This window comes from Piliocolobus tephrosceles, chromosome 18 (genome assembly GCF_002776525.5).
Source record: "Piliocolobus tephrosceles isolate RC106 chromosome 18, ASM277652v3, whole genome shotgun sequence".
Classification (NCBI taxonomy): domain Eukaryota; kingdom Metazoa; phylum Chordata; class Mammalia; order Primates; family Cercopithecidae; genus Piliocolobus; species Piliocolobus tephrosceles.
Window position 1 is genome coordinate 37,312,672 of NC_045451.1, and position 20,945 is coordinate 37,333,616.

At 42.5% G+C, this 20,945-nt stretch overlaps 1 protein-coding gene across 3 annotated transcripts in view; it reads right to left on the bottom strand.

Moving 5' to 3' along the window:
* The window catches only part of SETBP1 (SET binding protein 1), a 376,613-nt gene that overhangs the window by 101,596 nt on the left and 254,072 nt on the right, over nt 1-20,945 (bottom strand). For all 3 annotated transcript variants that reach the window (XM_023207631.3, XM_023207632.2, XM_023207633.3), the window contains exon 4: nt 4,679-8,138. In XM_023207631.3, coding sequence (XP_023063399.2) covers nt 4,679-8,138 — 3,460 coding nt within the window. The remainder of the gene's footprint in view (nt 1-4,678; nt 8,139-20,945) is intronic.

Here is a 20,945-nt window from a genome sequence, read left to right on the forward strand (position 1 = left end):
CAGCCATTAGTTAATTAATCTTTCATTTCCTCCCACAAGAGGACTCAAAATTGGACTTGGATTAAGGTTAAAAAGACTATATTTCATCCGCTTCCCAGGTTTTACTCTCTTTATTCCTGGTCTTAATTTTCTCCTCACATTAGTCCTCTTCTTCCTTTTATTCCATTTTAAGGAAACGATCCTCAAACGCTTCTTTTGTATAGTTTTCATGACGTTTCATCCATGTGGCTAATTCCCTCATCTGGATAACTGCTTGGAGGAGGTTTTTGTATTATTTTTGGCTTGGGCATCCATATCCTGCTAGTGAGTGACAGCAGAGACTGCCTCCTCAAATTTCCACAGTGCTCATAAGAGGAGTTGGCAAAGGGCAAGAAGGAAGCTATAAGGAGAGATGAAGGGGGCCAGGTGCCAGGGAATCCAGCTACATACATGGCAGGATTTGCATAGCTGCCATATATGGCAGCTACATACATGGCAGGATGTGCACTCAGAATCAGTTCTCAGCATCCACTCATCATGAGGAAAGTACTTGACATTTGGGGACTTGGGATGGCTACCTTCTTAACAATGGTGCTAAACTAAGAGGTAACACATGTAGATTCACTCTTCTCATTTTTGTTTTAAGTTATCTGACTGGAGCTTGAACAGCAGTTGTCATGAGGTCTCAGTGTCTGGTGTAAGTTAGGTCAAAGTACGCAAAGATTGTTTCCAAGTGATCTGAATAGAAAATGTCACTCATCACTCTTCTACCACCTTGTGAAAGCTTGGCTTTGAGGGCACATGGCATCATTCTGACTAAGCACTGTTACCCCCGGAGTATGCAATCGCTCTTCTGGCCCTCTGCTGCATGTTAGTGTGCAAAAGATGGCAATGCCTGCCAACAGACAGGCCCAAATAGGAGCTGATAAGGCTTATACCAATTCTGAGATTGCACCTTCTCACTATTTATCCATTTTGTGGTCCCAGGCAAGCATTTTTATAAATGGACATTTAGCAGACGGTATGCATTTAGAAAGGCCAAAAGAGCTACTGCATTCTGAAACCAAAAAAGGGAGGCGTAAAATACAGAAAAACGGTCAGGAGTCTGTACTGCATCCTAGGCCTAGGTATGTTAGAAGTGGGCTAACAAGGCAATGCAACCATCTGCTGGGCCATGGAGACAAAGAATGAAAGATTTCCCAGCAAGAAAAAGGAAATGGAGTGTGCAACTGCTGCTATTGCTAAATAGGGTCTCTAATTCCTCTCTCTATAATGGTAATGACTTACATTTATATAGTATCTTTCATCAGCTCTGATCCCAGGGAGCACTGAAAGCCTTCTCTTGACTCCGCTCCTAAATCTGGTCCTTAACAGGCTAAAGGATGACATCTATATTTATACTGTATCTATTTTAGAGAAGAATAACTCATGTGAAATAGGACATTCGGATGCTAAGGAAATGAATCAAGTGTGACGAAGGAAAAGGTGGAGGGAGAGAAGTTGTAGAAAGTGCAGATGCTTATTTCCAATCATGACCCTCAGTATCATCCAGCTGAATAGACACCTCCACTCAGATAAAGTCACTGAAAGCTCTTAATGCATCTAGTAAGCTCAGCTTCATCTCATCTGCCTCCTGTCTTTTCATGGAACTTGGCACTCTTCAGAGTCTATCACATTAAGGTGAATGTTCTTCAGGGAGTCTTGACAAACTCTGACATTGGATTCTACGTAATGCTAAAGATATTTTTCTTTCATGCTTTGGAGGCACAGCAATGAAGGAGACATTTGAGATATAGGCAATGAGAGGCTAAGGCTTGGAAGGGAGAGGAATAAGAGGGAATCTGGCCTGTCTCAGTAAGAAGCTCAATGAGATATGCAGGAACATCAGGCATAGCTCATATCGATGTAGCAGCCACCAACAATTATGATTCATTAAAGTTCTGGGAAAAAATAAGCTCATAGAAGACAGAGATAGACACAAAGCAGTGGCAAAAATAACTCAGAGTGCTGGATTTCAGTAAGGACAGAGGTGGAAGCTCTGTCCATGGTGTCTCCAGGCTGATACACAGGAAAGGTAAGGCCACAAGGATTCCTTCTACATTGGCCGGGAATTGAATAAATGGGTGTCTTCTTCCCTTAACTATTCTCTTCAGTAATGATCACATAATCACTGTGCAGACGCCTTAGGGAACGACATGTGATCTGAGGATGAATGGGATTCTGAAAGCAAGAACAGAGGTGACATAGAGGAACACTGGACTGGGCACCAAGAGCTGTGCTCTAAACACAGCTTTCACCAGCTTCGTGGCAGGTAGTCAAGGTTCAATGTAGCAGGCAAAGTTCTGGGCTTAAAATCAAAACCAAATGCTTTTTGAACCTTAACAGTTCACTTGATCTCTTTGGGCCTCAGTATCCTGATCTGTAATATAGGAATAAAAATACCTGTCTTGTAAGATTGCACAAATGGCATTACACAGAAATTTATGTGAAATGGCTTTAAGAATGGAAGCGCACTATACACAAAAGGTCTGGCCCAACCCCGTGAGTTACAGATGGGAAGACAGTACCCCAAAGAAGTGGGACCCCATGCCTAAGGCCACACAGAGAAGTAGTAACAGAGTTGGGCCTTGTATCCAGTTCTTCAGGTTGAATCTAGCTTTCTTTTGTGACATTGTCATGATACCTATTTCTTCCCATCTCAAGTGGCTGGCTGAAGATCCCATGAGATGGGACAGAGATGGGGAGGAGTTTTAATAAAGTGATGAACACGATATAAATGCAAGCACATGAAAAGCAATATAACTAGAGTGGGGGCACACAGTGACTAGGCATGATCCCCAGCTGGGAAACTTGATGAAGTCCACCAGCACTCAGCAATACAGCCTGGCCACAGACAAATCCTGGTAAAATCACCGAGAAAACTAACACACAACAATGTCTGGCTTTAGCTTCTTGAGATCTTGCTCCTTGAGTCTGTTAAGTCAGGATTTTTGCTTGTAGGTTCTTAACAATTACCCCTCATCATTATTTTCTAGCTAAATAAGGCTCATAAAATTACAAAAATAAGAACATCTTCTGTCCACAGCTAGTGTAGGTCCCATGAATCAGTTTCATCATGCTGAAAGAGATCAGTTTCTCACATATCATGCAAGGTCAAGGCAGTACCTCCTGCCCAGGTGGGCTTAGCCTGCACTCTGCATAAAACCAAGCACCTTCAACAAAGTCTGATGATGAAAAATGATGACGCCCAGATGAGCACATCCACTTTGGGCAGACACAAAGTGTAGGTCATTTATTACCTTTAGCAAATGCAGGAGATGTGACTGCTAATTGGTCTCTTCATTAACCAAGGAGAACATCTACCACTACAACTCACAAGCTAGTGGCAATCTGGGGCGATCTTTAAGTGGTTTCCACCTCATAATCATATTTCTTCCTGAAATCTGCTGGCCTAAAAAATGTCTCTAATTCTTCATGAATAGACTATTCCTGCCTTCAGGAAATATGGGCTTCCTGGGAAGGGAGAGGACAAGTGAGTGGTACACATCATAAACAGAAGTGAAATGCCACACCAAACCTTAAACATGGATGACTTTTTTTTTTTTTTTTTTTTTTTTTAAAGCCAGGCTTTGGTTAGAGGGTTTTATACTATTTGGCGACAGGGGGAACTCAACAACTTTTTTTTTTTTCTTTTTTTTTTTTTTTTTAGCTTCTGTAACTCCTAGGTAAGAAGTTTCTACTATTTTCCTAATAACTAATGGCTCTAGTCTTCTATAGGAGTTTTATCATATATGATGTAAGGCCAGGGTCAAAGGGATACTTTTGCAGAAATGTGAGGCCCTAACAGCAGGGAAGGATTTGTGCAGTTGGGGAGGTTAGCAAGGGAATTATGCCAGCAACTGACAAGGAATAGGGTCCTTCTAGTAGCAACCAGCATTTCAGTCTCATTTAGTGAACAAAATCCCTTTCTAGTGGGCATGCAAAGAGACACAGTTACAAGGTCTCCTGAAAGCAGGAGGCACATACCACCTTCCAGCCTCCCTCCTTCCACTTAGTGCACAAAACAGACAAGTATCTGAATGTAGTCAAGTTTTCATTTTAGGGACCTGCCCAGGACAACTTATCAAATGCCCATGGAAAAAAAAAGGGAAACAATATGGCCCAAAGCTGTGGCTACCTGATCAGTTAGACTTCAGGATTCACTGGTCATCAGCTTCTAATGGCTCTGCAGTGGACTTCTCACATTAGATGTGTGACTTCTGGACCTGGCATGCCAGATAAACTAGCTAGTCATTTCCTTCCAGGCTTGGCATTCTTGGATCTTACTGGTATTCCTAATGAGTTTTAGAGGCTGTATCCAAACAGCAAACTGTACTGTTAGATCAGATGAGGACTTAAGAATAACATCTTTAATAAAAAGCATAACCATAGTGGGCATGACTGCAGCCTAGGCAGTTATTAGGGTTATGGTTTCAAAGTTTCTCAAACAATGGCTCCAGGAGAGAAAGAAGATAGTAAATACCAAGTAAACAATGTACAAAATGTGCAGCAAACTCAAATGTGCAAGGAGACCCATTTTAATTTGATTCCCACCTCTTTGCAAACTAATGAACACAATGTGCCACAGATGTGTCTGAGGTGCAAAGTCCAGCAATTAAATAACTAGACAATCCAAGTCTGAAGAAAAACTTAGCCTTACCTGGAGACATGGAGGAGTCATAAGAACTTCTCTCCTTGCGGTTCATCTTGAAGGCTTGGATGTCCTTTTCCCTGTACGTTCCAAAGCCTTCATAGCTCCTCCTTTTACTCCCACTCACGTCACTGTCCCACTTGTCATTCGAAGGGTTCATTTCACTGAACACGTCCAGGTTCTCTGATCTCGTGCTGCCACCATCCCCGCCACTGCCAGAGTATCTTTTCGTGCATGAGTCCACAGGCTCACTGCTCAAGTCTCCTTTTTCCTTGGCCTGTGTCCAATGCTGGGCGTCGGAAAGTGACAGTGTAGACAAGGTGTCCACCTCAAAGTTGTTCTTAGAAGCTTTGTGGCCGGCTTCGCTGTGCTGGTGCTTCTGTTTCTCCTTATGCTTGTTCTTCTCACTCACCAGCGGGAGCTCTTTGTCTGCGCTGCTCAGCCGCTCGCTCAGGATGTGGCTGGAGAAGCCTGTGGCTTTGCCTGCAAAGAGACCACTCAGGTTGTCGTGGGTCCCTAGGATCCGGTCTTCCTTGTGCTTATGCTTGTGTTTGTGTTTCCTCTTGTGGAGCCGACCGCTGGACAAACTGGCACTGCCTACCTTGGGAGGATTCAGAGAAGGCTGCATGTCACCAAGGCCCATGCTAACAGGTCCCTGCAGGTGTACTCCATGCTTGGCTTTATGCTTAGCTGCACCGGACATCTTTACGTGGGAGTTTGTGTGGAACTGAGGTGGTGGCACTGTTGGCCTCATGAATGGGGAAGCTGCTCCAAGCGTGTGCGATAGGTACAAAGGAGCTGGGTACTGACCGTAATAACCAAGGTTCATCATAGGCATTGATGTGTAAGGCATTCCATAGGGTGCATAGTAACTTCCACTGGGAATAGGGTAGCTGAACCCTTGTAAAAAAGGCACCTTTGTCATGGTGTCATTGGTTTTTGCAGGCCTACCACGCTTCTTCTTTGACTTCAAGTCTGAAGTCCTACGAAGATAGAGCAACGGGTCATACTGGATATATGGCACCGGGTAATAGTGATCAAAATTAATCCGAAAAATGCTGGGATATGGATTCTCGTGGTAGAAGGTGTAACTCCGGTGGGAGATTCTGAACACTTGGAACTTGGTGATGAGCTCCTCCAGGTCTGCCAGAAACTGGAGGTCATCGCGGTTTTGCAGGCTTTTTCGTTTCCTCTTGTGCTTTGGCTTCTTGAGGCTTTCGTGGGCCAGAAAGTTGTCCACAATGAGATGCTTTTGCCGGTGGCCATGCCGGTTCTTTGTGCTGGTGTCGGACGGAATGGCCTCCGGGTTGTCCAGGGAGCAGAAATCAAAAGAGTACCTCCTTCGGGATTCTGAGCTCTTCTCCGCTTGGTCAGAAGTGCTGTTGTTGTCTGTCCCAATGCCGCTGTCACTGGGGATCGTCTCCTCACTGTGGGACTCACTCACAGGGGACAGCGTGATTTCCTTTAGGGAGCCAATCTCGCACAGGTGTGAAGGGGAGTTGGCCATCAGTCTGGGTGGAGACAGCTTCCAGGTTCCACTGTGTATTCCCTTTTGGGTTTTGGTTGGAAGAGCACTGATGGGCTGGAGATTTGGCATAGTTTTCAACTCTGAAAAATTGGTTTCAGTGCTGGCAGGGCTCAGGTTGCCATTGGACCCACCTAACTGTGTTGAAAGTGGGTGCATAGCTGCTGGTGAAGACGCCACAAGTGACTGAAAGTTGGAAGGCACGGCTGGAACATCCGGCTGGCTAGAAACAGGCCTGGGGTGCTTGATGGCTGTTTTGGGTTCTTCGGATGGGGGTGGCAGCTCTGCTCTTGGCTTCCTGCCCCGCTTCTTGCCAATGTAGATGGTTCCCCTCTTGCTAACATTAATCTGCTTGCCCAGTTTGCTTTCAATGGCTGCTGCCCCAGGGCTGGTCTCTGGGGGAGCTTTTGCCTTCAGAGCAACGCTGCTAGAACAGGACAAGATCTGGTTCAAGATGTTTTTCCTCTTGAGTGTCTTCATCTTATTGATAGTTTTGATGGTCTTCTTATCCAACACGCCGAGTTTTCCAACTTTCTTGTGAAATTTCATCTCGCTCATGGGTTTGTCCTCTCCCGGCACTAGCTGGGCCAACTTCGCTAAATTGCGTCGTCGCTTTCTTTTCTTAGTGCCAGGAAACTCTCGGCTGATGGGACTGACGGGGCTGGTGGAAGTTCCCTCATGAATCGTCTCGACTGTGAGCAAAGGCTGCTTCTTTGGTCGTCCCCGCTTCTTTTTGACTGGAGTGATCACAGTAAGACTGTCTGTGTTGGTGTAGAGAGGGCTGGATGGGGTGATGGGATACGCAGATGGGGGCTCCAGCATCAGTTTATCAGAGGTGGCCATAACTGCCTCTCGAAGCATGGTGCTGGGTTTTGGTTTGCTGCAAGTCCACCTTCGTTTTGCAGCAAATTTTGGATGTTGGATTTCCGGCAGCTTTCTGGATGGAGAGTGATCTGTGCACGTTGGAGGTGTCATGACCATGGGTGGCTTCCGCGGCTTAGACACACCTCCTGGGATAACTTTCTCAGCATTTCCACCAGTTTCAAGGCCAACTGAGGGGGACTCATTCTCTATCATTTTACCTAACTTAGGGACACGGGGATCCTTCTTACTCCCCTCAGAGTTGGAAAGTATCCTGTTAACTACTTCGCTGCTCATAGTGATTCCAGAAGCCAGAGCTTTCTCTGGCATGATCTTTTCCACCACCGCTTTAATGGACTGTCTCTTTTTCCTCTTATGGTTGGTTGGATCCAGAGAGGGTGCCTTGATGGGGATAGTAATCCGGACATGACTTGAGTCATTTTCAGGATTACTGGCAGAACTCACATTCTGCCTGGCTGGTGATGACTCCTGGACACTATCTGTGGAATAACCTTCCCTTTTCCCTTCTGTATTGTCAAATGCTTTCTGGGCATTCTTGACCCAATCCAGGTCTGGGTTTGGTAGGGTCTGACTTATCACATCCTTCTTACTGGACTTTTTCTTACTGCCCACAGTAGGTGGTTCTGGGGGCTCCTTTGCACCTCCTCCATCTTGATCCGCCAAGGGCTGAAGCCCGCTGCACTCAGCAGAACAGGTGGGTGGGGCTGGTGAGCTGTGGCTGCTTGGGGATGGTGCCACACCTCCCAAAAGCAGATCTTTGTTATTGTTAGACAACTGACTCCACGTGTTCCCTGCACTGCCTTTCTTACCCTGGGCCTTTGCAAAGGAAGCCACGGGCTCAAGAGCTGGGATCTTGCTGGTGCTTGCAGTTTCTCTGCCAGACTCTGGACTGATGAAGCAATTCTGAGTGACGGGTCCGCTGTCAGAGTTGGTGGACCAGTCCACGTGGTTCTGGCTGCTGCTTTTTTGCTGGTGCTTTGGTTTTAAGGTGTCACTGGTGAAGTCCTGTGGGAGGCCTGTGTCATAATGGAGAGTTGAATGTTTCTGGGGCCTCTCGTAAGCCTAAGGGTGGGCGGAGTGGAGAAGGAGAGAGAGAGAGAGAAACAAAGATGAGCATGTTGAAGCTACTTAATATTTGACATCAAAAGTCTCAATGATCTGAAAGTTGGAAATGAATACCTAAATGAACATCCACCTTTAATTTTATAATGTTTTACAGCAGTTTTCTCAATTGCAGCAGTAAAGATGTATTGCACTAGTTTAGAACATCAGTAGGCACGCTTTAATTGCAGTCTTTTCACCCTAAATAACAGGAATGTGGACCTACCTTGGTTTAATGCAATCTTTAGAGACAGGAGGAAGGGGACATAAAGGTCACTTAGCCCAGTGACTTTTTACATTTTTACATGCTCTTTTACAAATGAAGAAGCTGAGACCTGAACAATGGGGAGTCCTGCCAAAGATGGCAAATCCCATGAGAGAATCTGAAATTCCTCATTCCCAGAGTTCTTTCACCTAACTCGAGCAGCCTCTTATTTCTGTCCCTGCTTCTCTTCAAATGAATGTCTTTCCTCACTTCCTCTTGTTCCAGCTCATTTCAGTTTGTACTTTGTCTTAAAGCTCAACATCTCTGTACAAGTAGCTCATAAAGAACCACTGTAACTAGTAAAAACAGCCCAGGTTGAAGAATTAAGGGGGCATGGAGAAGAAATGGAAGAAGAAAAGAAACACACAAGAATTGTCCTAAGCCTTCAAATCCTTGTGAACTCTAGGAGTGTTGCTGTGTTTGGGGGTTAGCATGCAAAGAAATCCTTAAACTTTATATTATGCACTTATTGCTTTCTTGAGGAAACTTTTGGATAGTCTCAAAAGGAACCTTGAGTCCACTAGACAAATGTGTCAGGAAAGAAAAAATAGTTGTCATTCAAGATCACTCCTCTGAACTTTGTCAATTGTGTTTCCCCTACATTGATTCTAAAGGAATGTCTCCAGCACGTTTCTCAGGACTGACTCTCTCCAGCTAAAATAAAAAGCTGAACCTGTTGCTGGAGGCACAACATAATCAGTGTCTACAAAACTATAATGGAATGGACAATGAACACATTGTTTGGAGACATTAAAGCTATTTTTAATAAAAATATACTTTCGCTGTTCCAGATGAATTTTAAGCCATGACCCTAGTTCAAAGAAGCATTCCTTAAGGTTTATTATAAGCCCAATTTATACATAGAGTAGTAAACTTACAGGATGCATTAGCCTAAGAACTGTTAAAAAAGAGAAAATATTAGTAAATTGAAGAACCCCTCCAGGAAGTATATGATGACTGGCTTCATGAATTTAGAAAATTTTAGCTGGTAATTATCTATCTATCTATCTATCTATCTATCTATCTATCTATCTATCTCTCTATCCATCCATCCATCTATCAATCATCTATCTTTTTATATCTCATTTTATCTCTATTTTTCATTGAAGCTATAGAACTTATGCTTTATAGGAAAACATGTCTTACAGCCCCTGTTAAGAGTCAAAACACAGATGGCATAAAGCATTATAGGGACAGTTCAATGTAGTCATGAAACTAGGATTTTCTTCACACTAATTTCTGGAATCCCTAGGGTTATTTCCTGCCTCCCTGATTTTGTGAAATCCTGTTTATACTTACAATATTTTGTAAGCATCATGAGATAGTTTCCTCAAGTGAAGCCTGTAAATGCCCAGGAGAAAACAATTTCATTTTTTAATTCATCTTGCAACTTATAGTAGAAACACCACCATCATCAACATACAGAGAATTAATCCTACCACTTGAGGGTGTTCACTGGCATTACTGCTGTGAACATAGGCTGCTATTCCGTTTTCAGCAAAAACATAGAAATCTTATTGTGGCATAAAATATTAAGTGCTGCTTACTTATCTTTTATGAATCAGGGCATTGCTAGTTTCTACTTCTGCTTTGAAAATTAGCTGGCACTCTGTGTTCACTCACAGGATCACAGGTCTAGAGGAGCTCTTGGAGGTTAAGTTTTCTGCTCCTTAGGTCCTCATACTGGGGCATCTTGAGGGTTAGTGGGGATGATTATTAAAAATAACAGTGGGATGGCCAGGCGTGGTGGCTTATGCCTGTAGTCCCAGTACTTTGGGAGACCGAGGCAGGTGGATCACCTGAGGTTGGGAGTTTGAGACCAGCCTGACCAACATGGAGAAACCCCATCCCTACTAAAAATACAAAATTAGCCAGGCGTGGTGGTGCGTGCCTGTAATCCCAGCTACTCGGGAGGCTGAGGCAGGAGAATCACTTGAACCCGGGAAGTAGAAGTTGTGGTGAGCTGAGATTGTGCCATTGCACTCAAGCCTGGGCAACGAGAGTGAAACTCCATTCAAAAAAGAAAAAAAGTTGGACAAACAGTGTAACTGTTTTGGACCTGGGTAAAACAGGACTTGTAGTAGCCTTCTACCCACCTCTACCCGCATCAGTTTTCTAGTTCTAGGCACCAAAGTCCACAGAGACGCTCCATGGTGACACTAGGCCAGGATCTTGGGCCCCAACTCGTACCATTTTTTCTCTGTTGTTCCATTATTTTATTCTTGGTACCTAGCGGAGTCTCTAATTAATGTTTCTTTCATGTTCTGGCTTCAGCTCAATCCTGGGGAGACACCCCTACCTTATAGATATACCCCTATTGTAAGTTTTCATGAAACCATGTAACTTATCTTTGTTGCACTTACCATAGTTTTAGTTTTACGTTTGACTTGTGTGCTAACTGAATTAAAGTCTGTCTCCCCTTCTTGCTTGTACACATCATCACAGAGGTACTACGCAGAGCACCTGGCACACAGTAGGCACTCAATAAACATCTACTGAATGAATAAGCATACATTTTACTACAGGCATTTCATTTTGTCAATAGTGAGATCAATAATCTATATATTGCAACATGTGGTCTGCAAACAGTCACTGCCTTCAGTCTAATTTCTTATTCTCTGTATACCTCCTGTATGTGCCACTGCCTCACATAAAGACATCTATCACAGTCTTTATACTATTAGGTGGCATTTATTTGTGTACTTTTCTGTCTCCTTTTCCTAGACTATAAGTACTTTGAGGTCAGAGACTTATCGTCTTATCCCCAAGGCCTACTACAAAGCCAAGCACCCAGAAAGCTCTTGATAAATGCTTGTTAAATAAATAAATGGATGAGGTGCCTATTACCATGGCAAAATATACAGCTGCACACAAAAGACAACACACTACTAATCTGTCATTTGATGATGGCTCCTAATGAAACTGGAACACTGAAATGCCTTACGTGCTAAGCAAGAAATCCTTCCCAAATACTTAAAGATGAAAGGAGCTTATAAGGTAACTCCCCTTCAAAGTAATTTTTACTGTTAGTTCTCCCCATCTCCTAATTGTTTCACTTTTCAATTAACTCTGCCTTTGGAGAAGGCCATGTGACTGTCAGAAGGGTAGATTTCACCCTGGCAGTTGAAAGGTGGAGCTTGCTCACTTACACCCAGGGCAGACCAGCTGAGAGTAATACAGTTAAGCATGCCCGGTCCCTAGTGCTTCCCTGGACCACTGCCTGATCCCATTGTTCCTACCATTTCAGCTGCAGTCTGCCCTGCTGGGAGTGCTCAGCAATCAAAGTGCAGGGTGGACAAAAGGGAAGCACAACAAAGGATCAGGAGTAATGGAGGGAATGGTGCTTTAAGATCTTCACTCAGCTGGGCTGCAGAGAAGGGGCAGGGAGGACCCAGAAGGAGTGCTTTCTAAGAGGTCCAGAGAACAAGGCCTCCTCCAGCCTTGGCTGATGGCTATATCCCATTGCAATGCGCTTCATCTGTCAGCCATGACATATTATATACACAATAGTGAGGCTGTCAGTTCCAATATGTCCTTTGCTGAGAACTGAGCACTTACTCCATCCAGACAGAGATGGACAAGGCAAGCCGCAAGACGGGGGAAGCACACACCACAGCCTCTGCCTCCCATCCTAGTGGTCTGGGGAGATGATACCTTTTGGGCTCTTGGACTCACGTCTTTATTGACCTATGCACCACGTCTCCTTTTTCTCTTTAGATCGAGAGTTTTGGGGTTTTTTTCTTTTTGATGAGGTCTGAGTCTTTTACAGCCTTTATACCATCCTCAGCCCTCAGAACTATTAACAGTTAACATGTGAGGGAACAGTCAATGATATTCCATATTGGGCATACAATTCTGGTGGAAAACTTTCAATACCAAACTAAGCTTAGCACGCTTCATGGCTGCCTGGCTGCCTCCCACCTCTCTCCCCATTCCCAAAAGTTGATTGATTGTGAAATTCATGGCAGTTTTGAAGGTGTGGCTCACTTTTATAAGAAAAATGTTTTCCATGCACATTAAGCCTAGGTCGAATGCTTCAGTGAAACTCTGAAAACACTAGGCAGATTTGTGCTTACAGTATTTCTTCATGGAAGCAAGTTCTTCTGTAATGTAAAGAATTGTTTAGTAAAGTAGATAGTTATTCTCTCCCCTATAAGTTGACTAAATAATATACATTTAAAGTGTGTGCAAGTCAGGTTTCTTTTTAAAAAGTATTTTTTAGTTTATTTTTCAAAACAAAATTAGATCATTGAGTAAAATCTTAAAAATCCAAAAAATGGGACGCAAATGAGTGACCTAGCCTTATCTCAGGCTTACCTAATGCAAAATTTATTGCAAAGAGATGAGAAGATGGTGATTTGAATCTAACAAAAGTCACATAACTCATTTAAAAAAGAAAAAAAGAATCAAGCTTGACTTTGTGAGAGATAAACTACTCTTTTGGGTTAGCTATGTCTGTGCTACTTTCTGCTGACACCAATAATTTAAATTTACTGTTTGTAAGATATTTTGGGTTACATGAGCAGGAAAATATGCCTGGGTATGGAGCAATGCGGGAGGCCTCATCTCTTAATTTGGAACTTGGCACTTCTCAAGATGTGGTCCTAGATTACTGTATGAGAAGCGCTTAAGGTGCTGGTTATAAATACTGATACTGGGGCCCACTGTAGACCTACAAACTCACAGTCTCTCAGGGAGAGAATGAGGCATATGCATTTTAACATGCCCCTCAGGAGAATTCTGATGGGCAACCAAGTTTTAAAACCACTAATCTAATGTTTTAACACCACACTTCTTCTCTGGGGTAGGGTCCTTCTGTGTTTGCTATAACATTCACAGCAATTTTTGGTAATAAATATGCAGAACCAACCACCATAGGCCTGTTAGGATATGTAAGTTAGCAACACAGAGCATTACTGTTTTAATCTCTGAACTCTATGCAATTTACATACTATGAAACTCTAACATGGTTTCCTGTGTAGGTATTCCAACTGAAGCTGAGGTGGACTGAAGAACCAATGATTTGAGTGGATAAGAAAGGACCAGAGAGGCTGGATGCGGTGGCTCATGCCTGTAATCCCAGCACTTTGGGAGGCTGAGGCGAGTGGATCACTTGAGGTCAGGAGTTCAAGACCAGCCTGGCCAACACAGCAAAACCCTGTCTCTACTAAAAATACAAAAATTAGATGGGTATCATGGGTGTGCACCTGTAATCCCAGCTACTCAGGAGGCTGAGGCAGGAGAATCACTTGAACCCAGGAAGTGGAAGTTGCCATGAGCTGAGATCGTACCACTGTACTGCAGCCTGGGCAACAGAGAGAAACTGTCTAAAAACAAAAAAAAAAAAAGAAGAAGAAGAAGAAGAAAGAAGAAAGAAGAAGAAGAAAGAAGAAAGAAGAAAGAAGAAAGAAGAAAGAAGAAAGAAGAAGAAGAAGAAGAAGAAAAAGAAGAAGAAGAAAAGAAGAAGAGGAGGAAAAAGAAAAAGAAAGAAAGGACCAGGAATGTGGGTGTTCATGACCTCCCACTGTGGGATTTCAAACCTCTGGGGAATCCTGGCAGGCCATCTCTGAAGCTAGAAGCAAGTGCTCAGGCCTCAGCAGGAGCTGAGTGTGGGAGACAAAGAATGCAACCACAAATGGTGTGACTGGAATAAAGGTTCTCAACTCTGGCTGTATGTTAGAATCACCTAGGAAGTTTTGTAAAGATCAACATACCTGAGACCTGACCCAGCGTGATTAAATCAACAGTCTGGAAGTGGAACCTGAACAGCAGTACTTTTGCAAAGCTCTCAGGTGATCCCAATGAGCAGACAGAGTTGAGAACCACTGGATTATATCAAAGACAGGGTCTGGGTTAAGGACTAGAGAGGCTCTGATATTATCAAGAGATGTTCCAGCTCAGTGGTTTTCAAATGTGTTTCACAAAGTCCTAGGATTTTGCAAAGACATTTCTGAACTGCAGCCAGTGGATGGGGCAAGAAAAACATTTCAGACCTTCCTTTTAACCCGCAAACCCCCAATGGAACAGACCAGCCTACTAAGGGATTTCATTTAAGAGAGAGAGATAGAGAGAGTGAAGCAGTTCTGTCACTTAATTTAAAACAAAACTGGAAAATTACCATTTAGGCTCATGAACAGGAGGAATGCACATTCCAACTTCCACTGAAATTGTCCCAAAGCTTATCTCTCCTTAGCCCAGTTCATTCCTGCATTTGCTACTGGTAGCTGTAGAAGAATGTCACCAAGTATCTTTTTAGTACCATGGTCTTATGATTCTTTGATTCTAATGGACACAGAGAAGCTATGCAGCTCCTAAACGAATATGAAGTTTCCAATTAAATATGTAAACTGAACCCATTCTCATATCCTATCACCCTGGGAATTCACCTGGATGTTATTCCCATAAAATTCATTCTTATTTGCTATTTAAGGGCTGTGGATCATACTAGAGCACTTCTTTTACTTAAGGTGGTAACAGCTCATAGATGACAGAGAGCCCTATCATATGCCTCTTTTACTAGTCAATAATTCTGCGTAACTCAAAATAATCACTGACTTGGTTTCAGCTGTGATAGAGTAATAGGAAGTAGACATAACCTTTCCTTGGAGATAAATATAAAACTAACTAAACAAAATATATGAAACAATTGTTTTCAGGCACTAGACAATAGACAACACAGGCTGAGATTCTAGAGAAGAGAAACTCACGAGGTTCCAGTTTTCTGCCTGGGAGTACTTTCTAAACCTGGGCAAGAAGAAAAGCTGAGATAGGGAAGAAAAGCTGAGATATCTGTGACTTCACTGGGAAGAAAAAGAGTTTGGGGCTCCCGAGGGAAATGGAATTTGCAGGTTAGGATACCTGAGAAGAGGGAGCTATGTAGAAAGGAACTCTAGAAACCGTCATAGGGATTATCTTAAGTCTCTGGAAAAATTCTAGTCTTCACTTGAAGGGAAGACTTCACAAAGCCTAGCAGAGATTACCTACCGGGGGCTATCAGCTATGAGTCCTTAGGTCATGTAGTATTGGGCAAGGTTGGATTTCTCCCCAGACAGAGGAGGGAGGCGTCAATGAATATCCCAGGCATTCAGCTGAAATCTCAGAAATGGTACTCCTTAAGAGCAGAATTATTCTAGCTCTAGAATAAAAGCTACCCGAGTTCCTCACTAACAAATTCTGAAAAGAACTCTTGGCATAAAGCTGATCTGCCAATAAATTAACTGCTGATCAGAATGAAAGTCAAGACTCTTTAAAGGAAAACAACAAACTCAGTTTACATAGCATTCACAACATCCAGAACACAATAAAAAGCTTACTAGACAGGCAAAGAAGCAGGCAAATGGGACCCACAGTCAGGACAGTAAAACCCAATCCAAGGCTCTCAAAATAGCTACTATGAAAATGTGCAAGCATTTAAAAGAAAATATACACACAATTGATGAACATATGGGAAGTTTCAGGATAGCAATGACTACACTAAAATAATAAAATGAAAATTCTAAATCTGAAAAATACAATATATAAAACAAACAAAAAAAACTCACTGGAGGGACTCAACAGCTTCTAGGACACTGCAAACGAGAAGTTCAGTAAACATGAAGAGAAAACAGTAGAAACTATCCAAACCGAAATACATAAGGGAAAATAATAGTAAGAAGAATTAACTATAACAATGGAAAACCAATACCTCACGGATCTATGGAGCAATATCAAGAGGTCTAACATACTGATAATGAGAATACCAGAAGGAAGAGAAAGAAAGATTAGTGTATACATATTATCATAGCTAAGAAGCTCAGTGAATCCCAAGCAGAATAAAAACACCCACGAAAACCACATCTAAGCACACTGTAGACAAATTGATAAAAACCAAAAATAAAGACAAAAATTCAAAAGCCATCAGAGAAGGAAGAGATTATTTATAGGGGTGCAAAAATAATGTCTGATCACACCTGTAATCCCGGCACTTTGAGAAGCTGAGGGATGGATCGCTTGAGGTGGTCAGTAGTTCAAGACCAGCCTGGCCCAACATGGCAAAACCCCGTCTCTACTAAAAATACAAAAAAAAAAAAAAAAAAAAAAAAAAAATTAGCAGGGTGTTGTGGCACATGCCTGTAATCCCAGCTACTTTGGAGGGTGAGGCAGGAGAACTGCTTGAAACCAGGAAGTGGAGGTTGCAGTGATGTGAGATAGTGCCACTGCACTCCAGCCTGGCAACAAAGTAAGACTCCATCTCAAAAACAAAAACAAAGTCTGACTTCTCATTAATTAGAATATAAACCAGAAGACAATGAGCCAACATCTTTAAAGTACTGAAATGAAAACAAAACAGTCAGATTTCTATATCCAGTGAAAATATTCTTTAAAAAATGATAACAAAATAAAGATATCTTCAGATAAATAAAAACTGACGGAATTCATTTCTGGCAGACCTGAATTACAAGATATGTAAAAGAAAGTTCTTTAGGCCAAAAGGAAATGATACCAGATGGAAACTGAGTTCTACATGAATGAATGAAAAGTGCTGAAAATGGTAAATATATTGGTGTATACAAAATATTCTGTTCTTGTTAAGATTGTTAAAAGGCAAGTGACTTCTTAAAGCAGAAATAATAATAATGCATTTTAGAATTTATGACATTTGTAGAAACAGACTCTACAACAACAACAAAGAATAAGAGCATAGACATAGAAGTATACATTTGTAATGTTCATATATGTGAAGGGATGTAATATTAGTTCAAAGTAGACTGTAATGTTTTAAGGGTGTGCATTGTAATCTCAAAAGCAACCAGTATTTTTAAAAATTGCATATCTAAAATGCTAATAAAAGGAAACATATGGATTACTAAAAAAATGCTTGATGACTCTAAAAGAGAGCAGAAAAAAAAGAAAGAATGAAAATGGGAAAACAGAAAATACAAGCAACATAGTAAACTTAAACTCAACAAGATCAGTAATTACATTAACTCTAGATATACCAAAAATTATACACTGCAAGAAAATAAAAAGCAGTTTATCAGAGTGAATAAAAAAGAAAAACTGAACTATATGCTGCTTATAGGAGATACACCTTAAATATAAAGACAGCTTAAAAGTAAAAGGAGGGAACAAGACATACTACACAAACACTAAACATAAAAGTGCTGGAGTGATTATATTAATATAAGGAAAAATAGGCTTCAGAATAAAAAGCATTCCAGAGATAATTATGGACATTTCTAAATGACATTTTTGAGTCAATTTATGAAGAAGAGACAATCATCCTAAATTTGTTTGTACCTCGCCACCGAACTTCAAATATATAAAACAAAAAATAAGAGAATTGAAGAAATAGATGATTCTACAATTAAAGATATTTTAACACTCTTCTCTCAGTAATTGCTGAATAAATTTCCTAAAAAATCAGAAAAATCCACCAGAGGTTATATCTATACATCAACGAACTTACCCTCACCCAACAACTGCAAAATACCTTTGTCAAAACATGCTGTGCCGTAACAAGTAGAAATGGCCGGTGAACACATATCAATGTCTTCAAACATTATTTGTCATCAAAGAAATGTCAATTAAAACCACAATGAGATACCACTGCACATTCACTGGGATGGCTAAAATGAAAAAGACTGAAAATAACAAACGTTGACAAGGATCTGGAGCAACTGCCACTCTCATACATTGTTGGAGGGACTATAAAACAGTAAAAATCACTTTGGAAGATCTCTCCGCATGTCTTTTAAAGTTAATCCCGAGACCAAGCAATTCCACTTTTATATATTTACCCAAGAGAAGAAAACATACATCCACAATTAGACCTTTATAAAGACTTCACAGCAGCGTATTCAGAGTCGTTAGCACCTAGAAGCGGTTCAGGTGAGAACAGACAAACTTATCTATATGAGGAACAAAGCATGGACACACCCCACCACATGGATAAGCCACACACATACACATAATCATGCTGAGCCAAAGAAACCAGACCCCAAGATCCATACTGTACCATTCCTTTTATATAAAGTTGTAGATCAGGCAAAACAAACCTATTATGATAGGTGTCAGAACAGTGGTTGCTTCCAGGGTAGAGAGTGGTGGGATGGGGGCTGGGAAGGGTTGGCAGGGGCATGAGGGAGTTTCCAGGGAGTTATGGATGTACTTTGTGTCCTGATAGGAGTGTGAGTTACACAGCTGTGTACATTTGTTGATAGTCTTTGAACTGCATACTTAAGATCTGTACATTTCAGTATATGTACATTTAACCTCAATCATGTTAAAAAAATCAAAAACGAGAAACCCATTCAAAAAGGACTATGAACTCCCTATATCACAGACACAGACACACACACAGACATGCACACACCCTAAAGCCAAGCAGCAGAAAGCAGGGGCCTTTTCTTTCCAATGAAATGTAGGGCGGCCCGCAAGCCACTCACTGTTCCCCCTTCCCAGGTCCTCACTCTCCCCTCTGCACAGAGACAGCTGACTGAGTTGATCTCAAAACAATAGAGCCTGAATCAAGAAGACAGGTGCTGGTGGCTTCCGTAAACAGCATTGTTCTCTCCTCTCCTCATCCTGGTGGTGTCCCTAACCTGGGCCACGAGGTAGAAAGCTGAAGCCCATGTCTCCACCCCAGCCACAAATTCACCTTCCTCCCACAAATTCACCTTCCTCCGAGGTAAGGAGGGAAGCTTGACAAGAACCTGGCTCACAAATCAAAGTTAACACTGCCCCGCCTCCTCTGTAAATCATGTGAGATCCATCTGGGTAATGGCTCCTCCAGTGTAATTCCCTATTAAGAGGCTTTATCTGGAGAGATAAGCAGCTGGTTTCCGTGTCACTAATTGCTGTCTGCTGTGATTTTAAAACATCTGCACCATTGTGCTCTTCATTTTCATATTCTAATCACCCTGAAACTTGAAAAAGGTACATCATTGATTGTTTCTATGGGTTAATTAGTACACAGTCTCCTTGTAGAGACAATTTAGAGGCAGCCAGAACCTCAATCAGGAAGTTTGTTTTAAAAATTAATAACATCGGCAGTGGCTGGAGGGATTGTCACGTTCAGGGACGTCTCGGGACGCTCCTGGTGGGGGAGTCAGCCTTTGTTATCCTCCCCAGAGGAGGGAAGCCAACAGGGGTGTGGGGCCAGACAGCAGGGAGTGGTGGCACAGAGGAAAACAGGGACCCAGGACCTGGCTTGCTCCAGAGTGGTCCTGACCATGGTGTCTGCCCCCTCACTTCACTGCTCTGCCCCCCAGCTCCCCGCTTCCAATTAGTGGAGTCCCTTTCCCTGTTAGCACAGATCAGGACTTTGCTGACGATGAACCAGAATATCTGGAGGGGAGAGGAATGTGTTGAAATGATAAGAACATGAGAGATCATTTTATATTTTAAAGTCTGTTCGTTGTTCCCTTCCCTCTCCACAGTTCAACTATGGGATGGGGAAGAAAAAGAGGAAGATTGGAGTGTAGAGGAAAGAGTCACACCAAACCGTGGAGTGAGAATTGGAACCCAACACTGCTCACATTCAAAGTGCACAAGAGTCACCTGGGGATTCTGCTGAAACGCAGATTGATTTTGGAAGTCTGAGACGCAGTTGCAAACGTGCATTTCTAACAAGCTCTCAGGTGAAGCCCAAGGACTAGCATCTGAGATGTGCCGGGCTTCTCCTAAGACCTTGACTAGACTCACTGTTCCTGGGCTCTAAGGAGTAGCTGAAAGGCTGCAGTGTGGTGGGGAGGCTCGCGTTCTGTGCCTGGGATGGAATCTCAGCTCTACATACCATTCACTGGACACATCACTTGACCTCTTATACCTGAGCTTCCTTGTCTAGAAACTAGAAGTAGTGCCTACCTTAAAGGGGGAGTTAAAAGCATTAGAAGTTGGAGTGTCAAGTATTTAACACAGTGCTTGACCCATAGTAGGCATTATAAAAATATAGCTATTTTATTCCCATACTTTTCAGTGAACTGCTCTTCTGAAAACAACATCCAGCAGAAATAGGGTCTAGGGTGGAGACATTAACCAGGGAGTGACTTGTCTAAACTCAGATGGTCATTTCTTACAGTCATTCATTCTGGTCACCCTCTTGGCCGCTGTCTCTCACCACTTTCTGCTTTCAACCTAGCCTAATGCTCAGAGCTCCAGATCTTCCTGCACAGCTTTCTTCGGGGCTACCTGACAATATGCAGTCACAGAGAGCTCACTTGTGCACAGATTACCTTGTTCTACCTCTTAGATATCAGTTTCCTGTTTAGAGCTGGAGTCTATCTGCCTGTCCTTGGATAGCTCTGGCAGGCAGAGAAGACAGGCGCCCCTTTCTGTGTTGGCTGGCATCCGAGGACCAGGTCACTGCAACTGAGAGCAAATGTGCTCCCAGAAGAGACTTCCCAGCACCCTCTCCTATGGCTGTTTTTAGCAGGCTTCCAGGGGCTTCCCCGTGGTCAAGAAATGTGTACTGGTAGGGGAAAAAATTATAAAAACTGGACTTTCAATTATGTGACTTACAA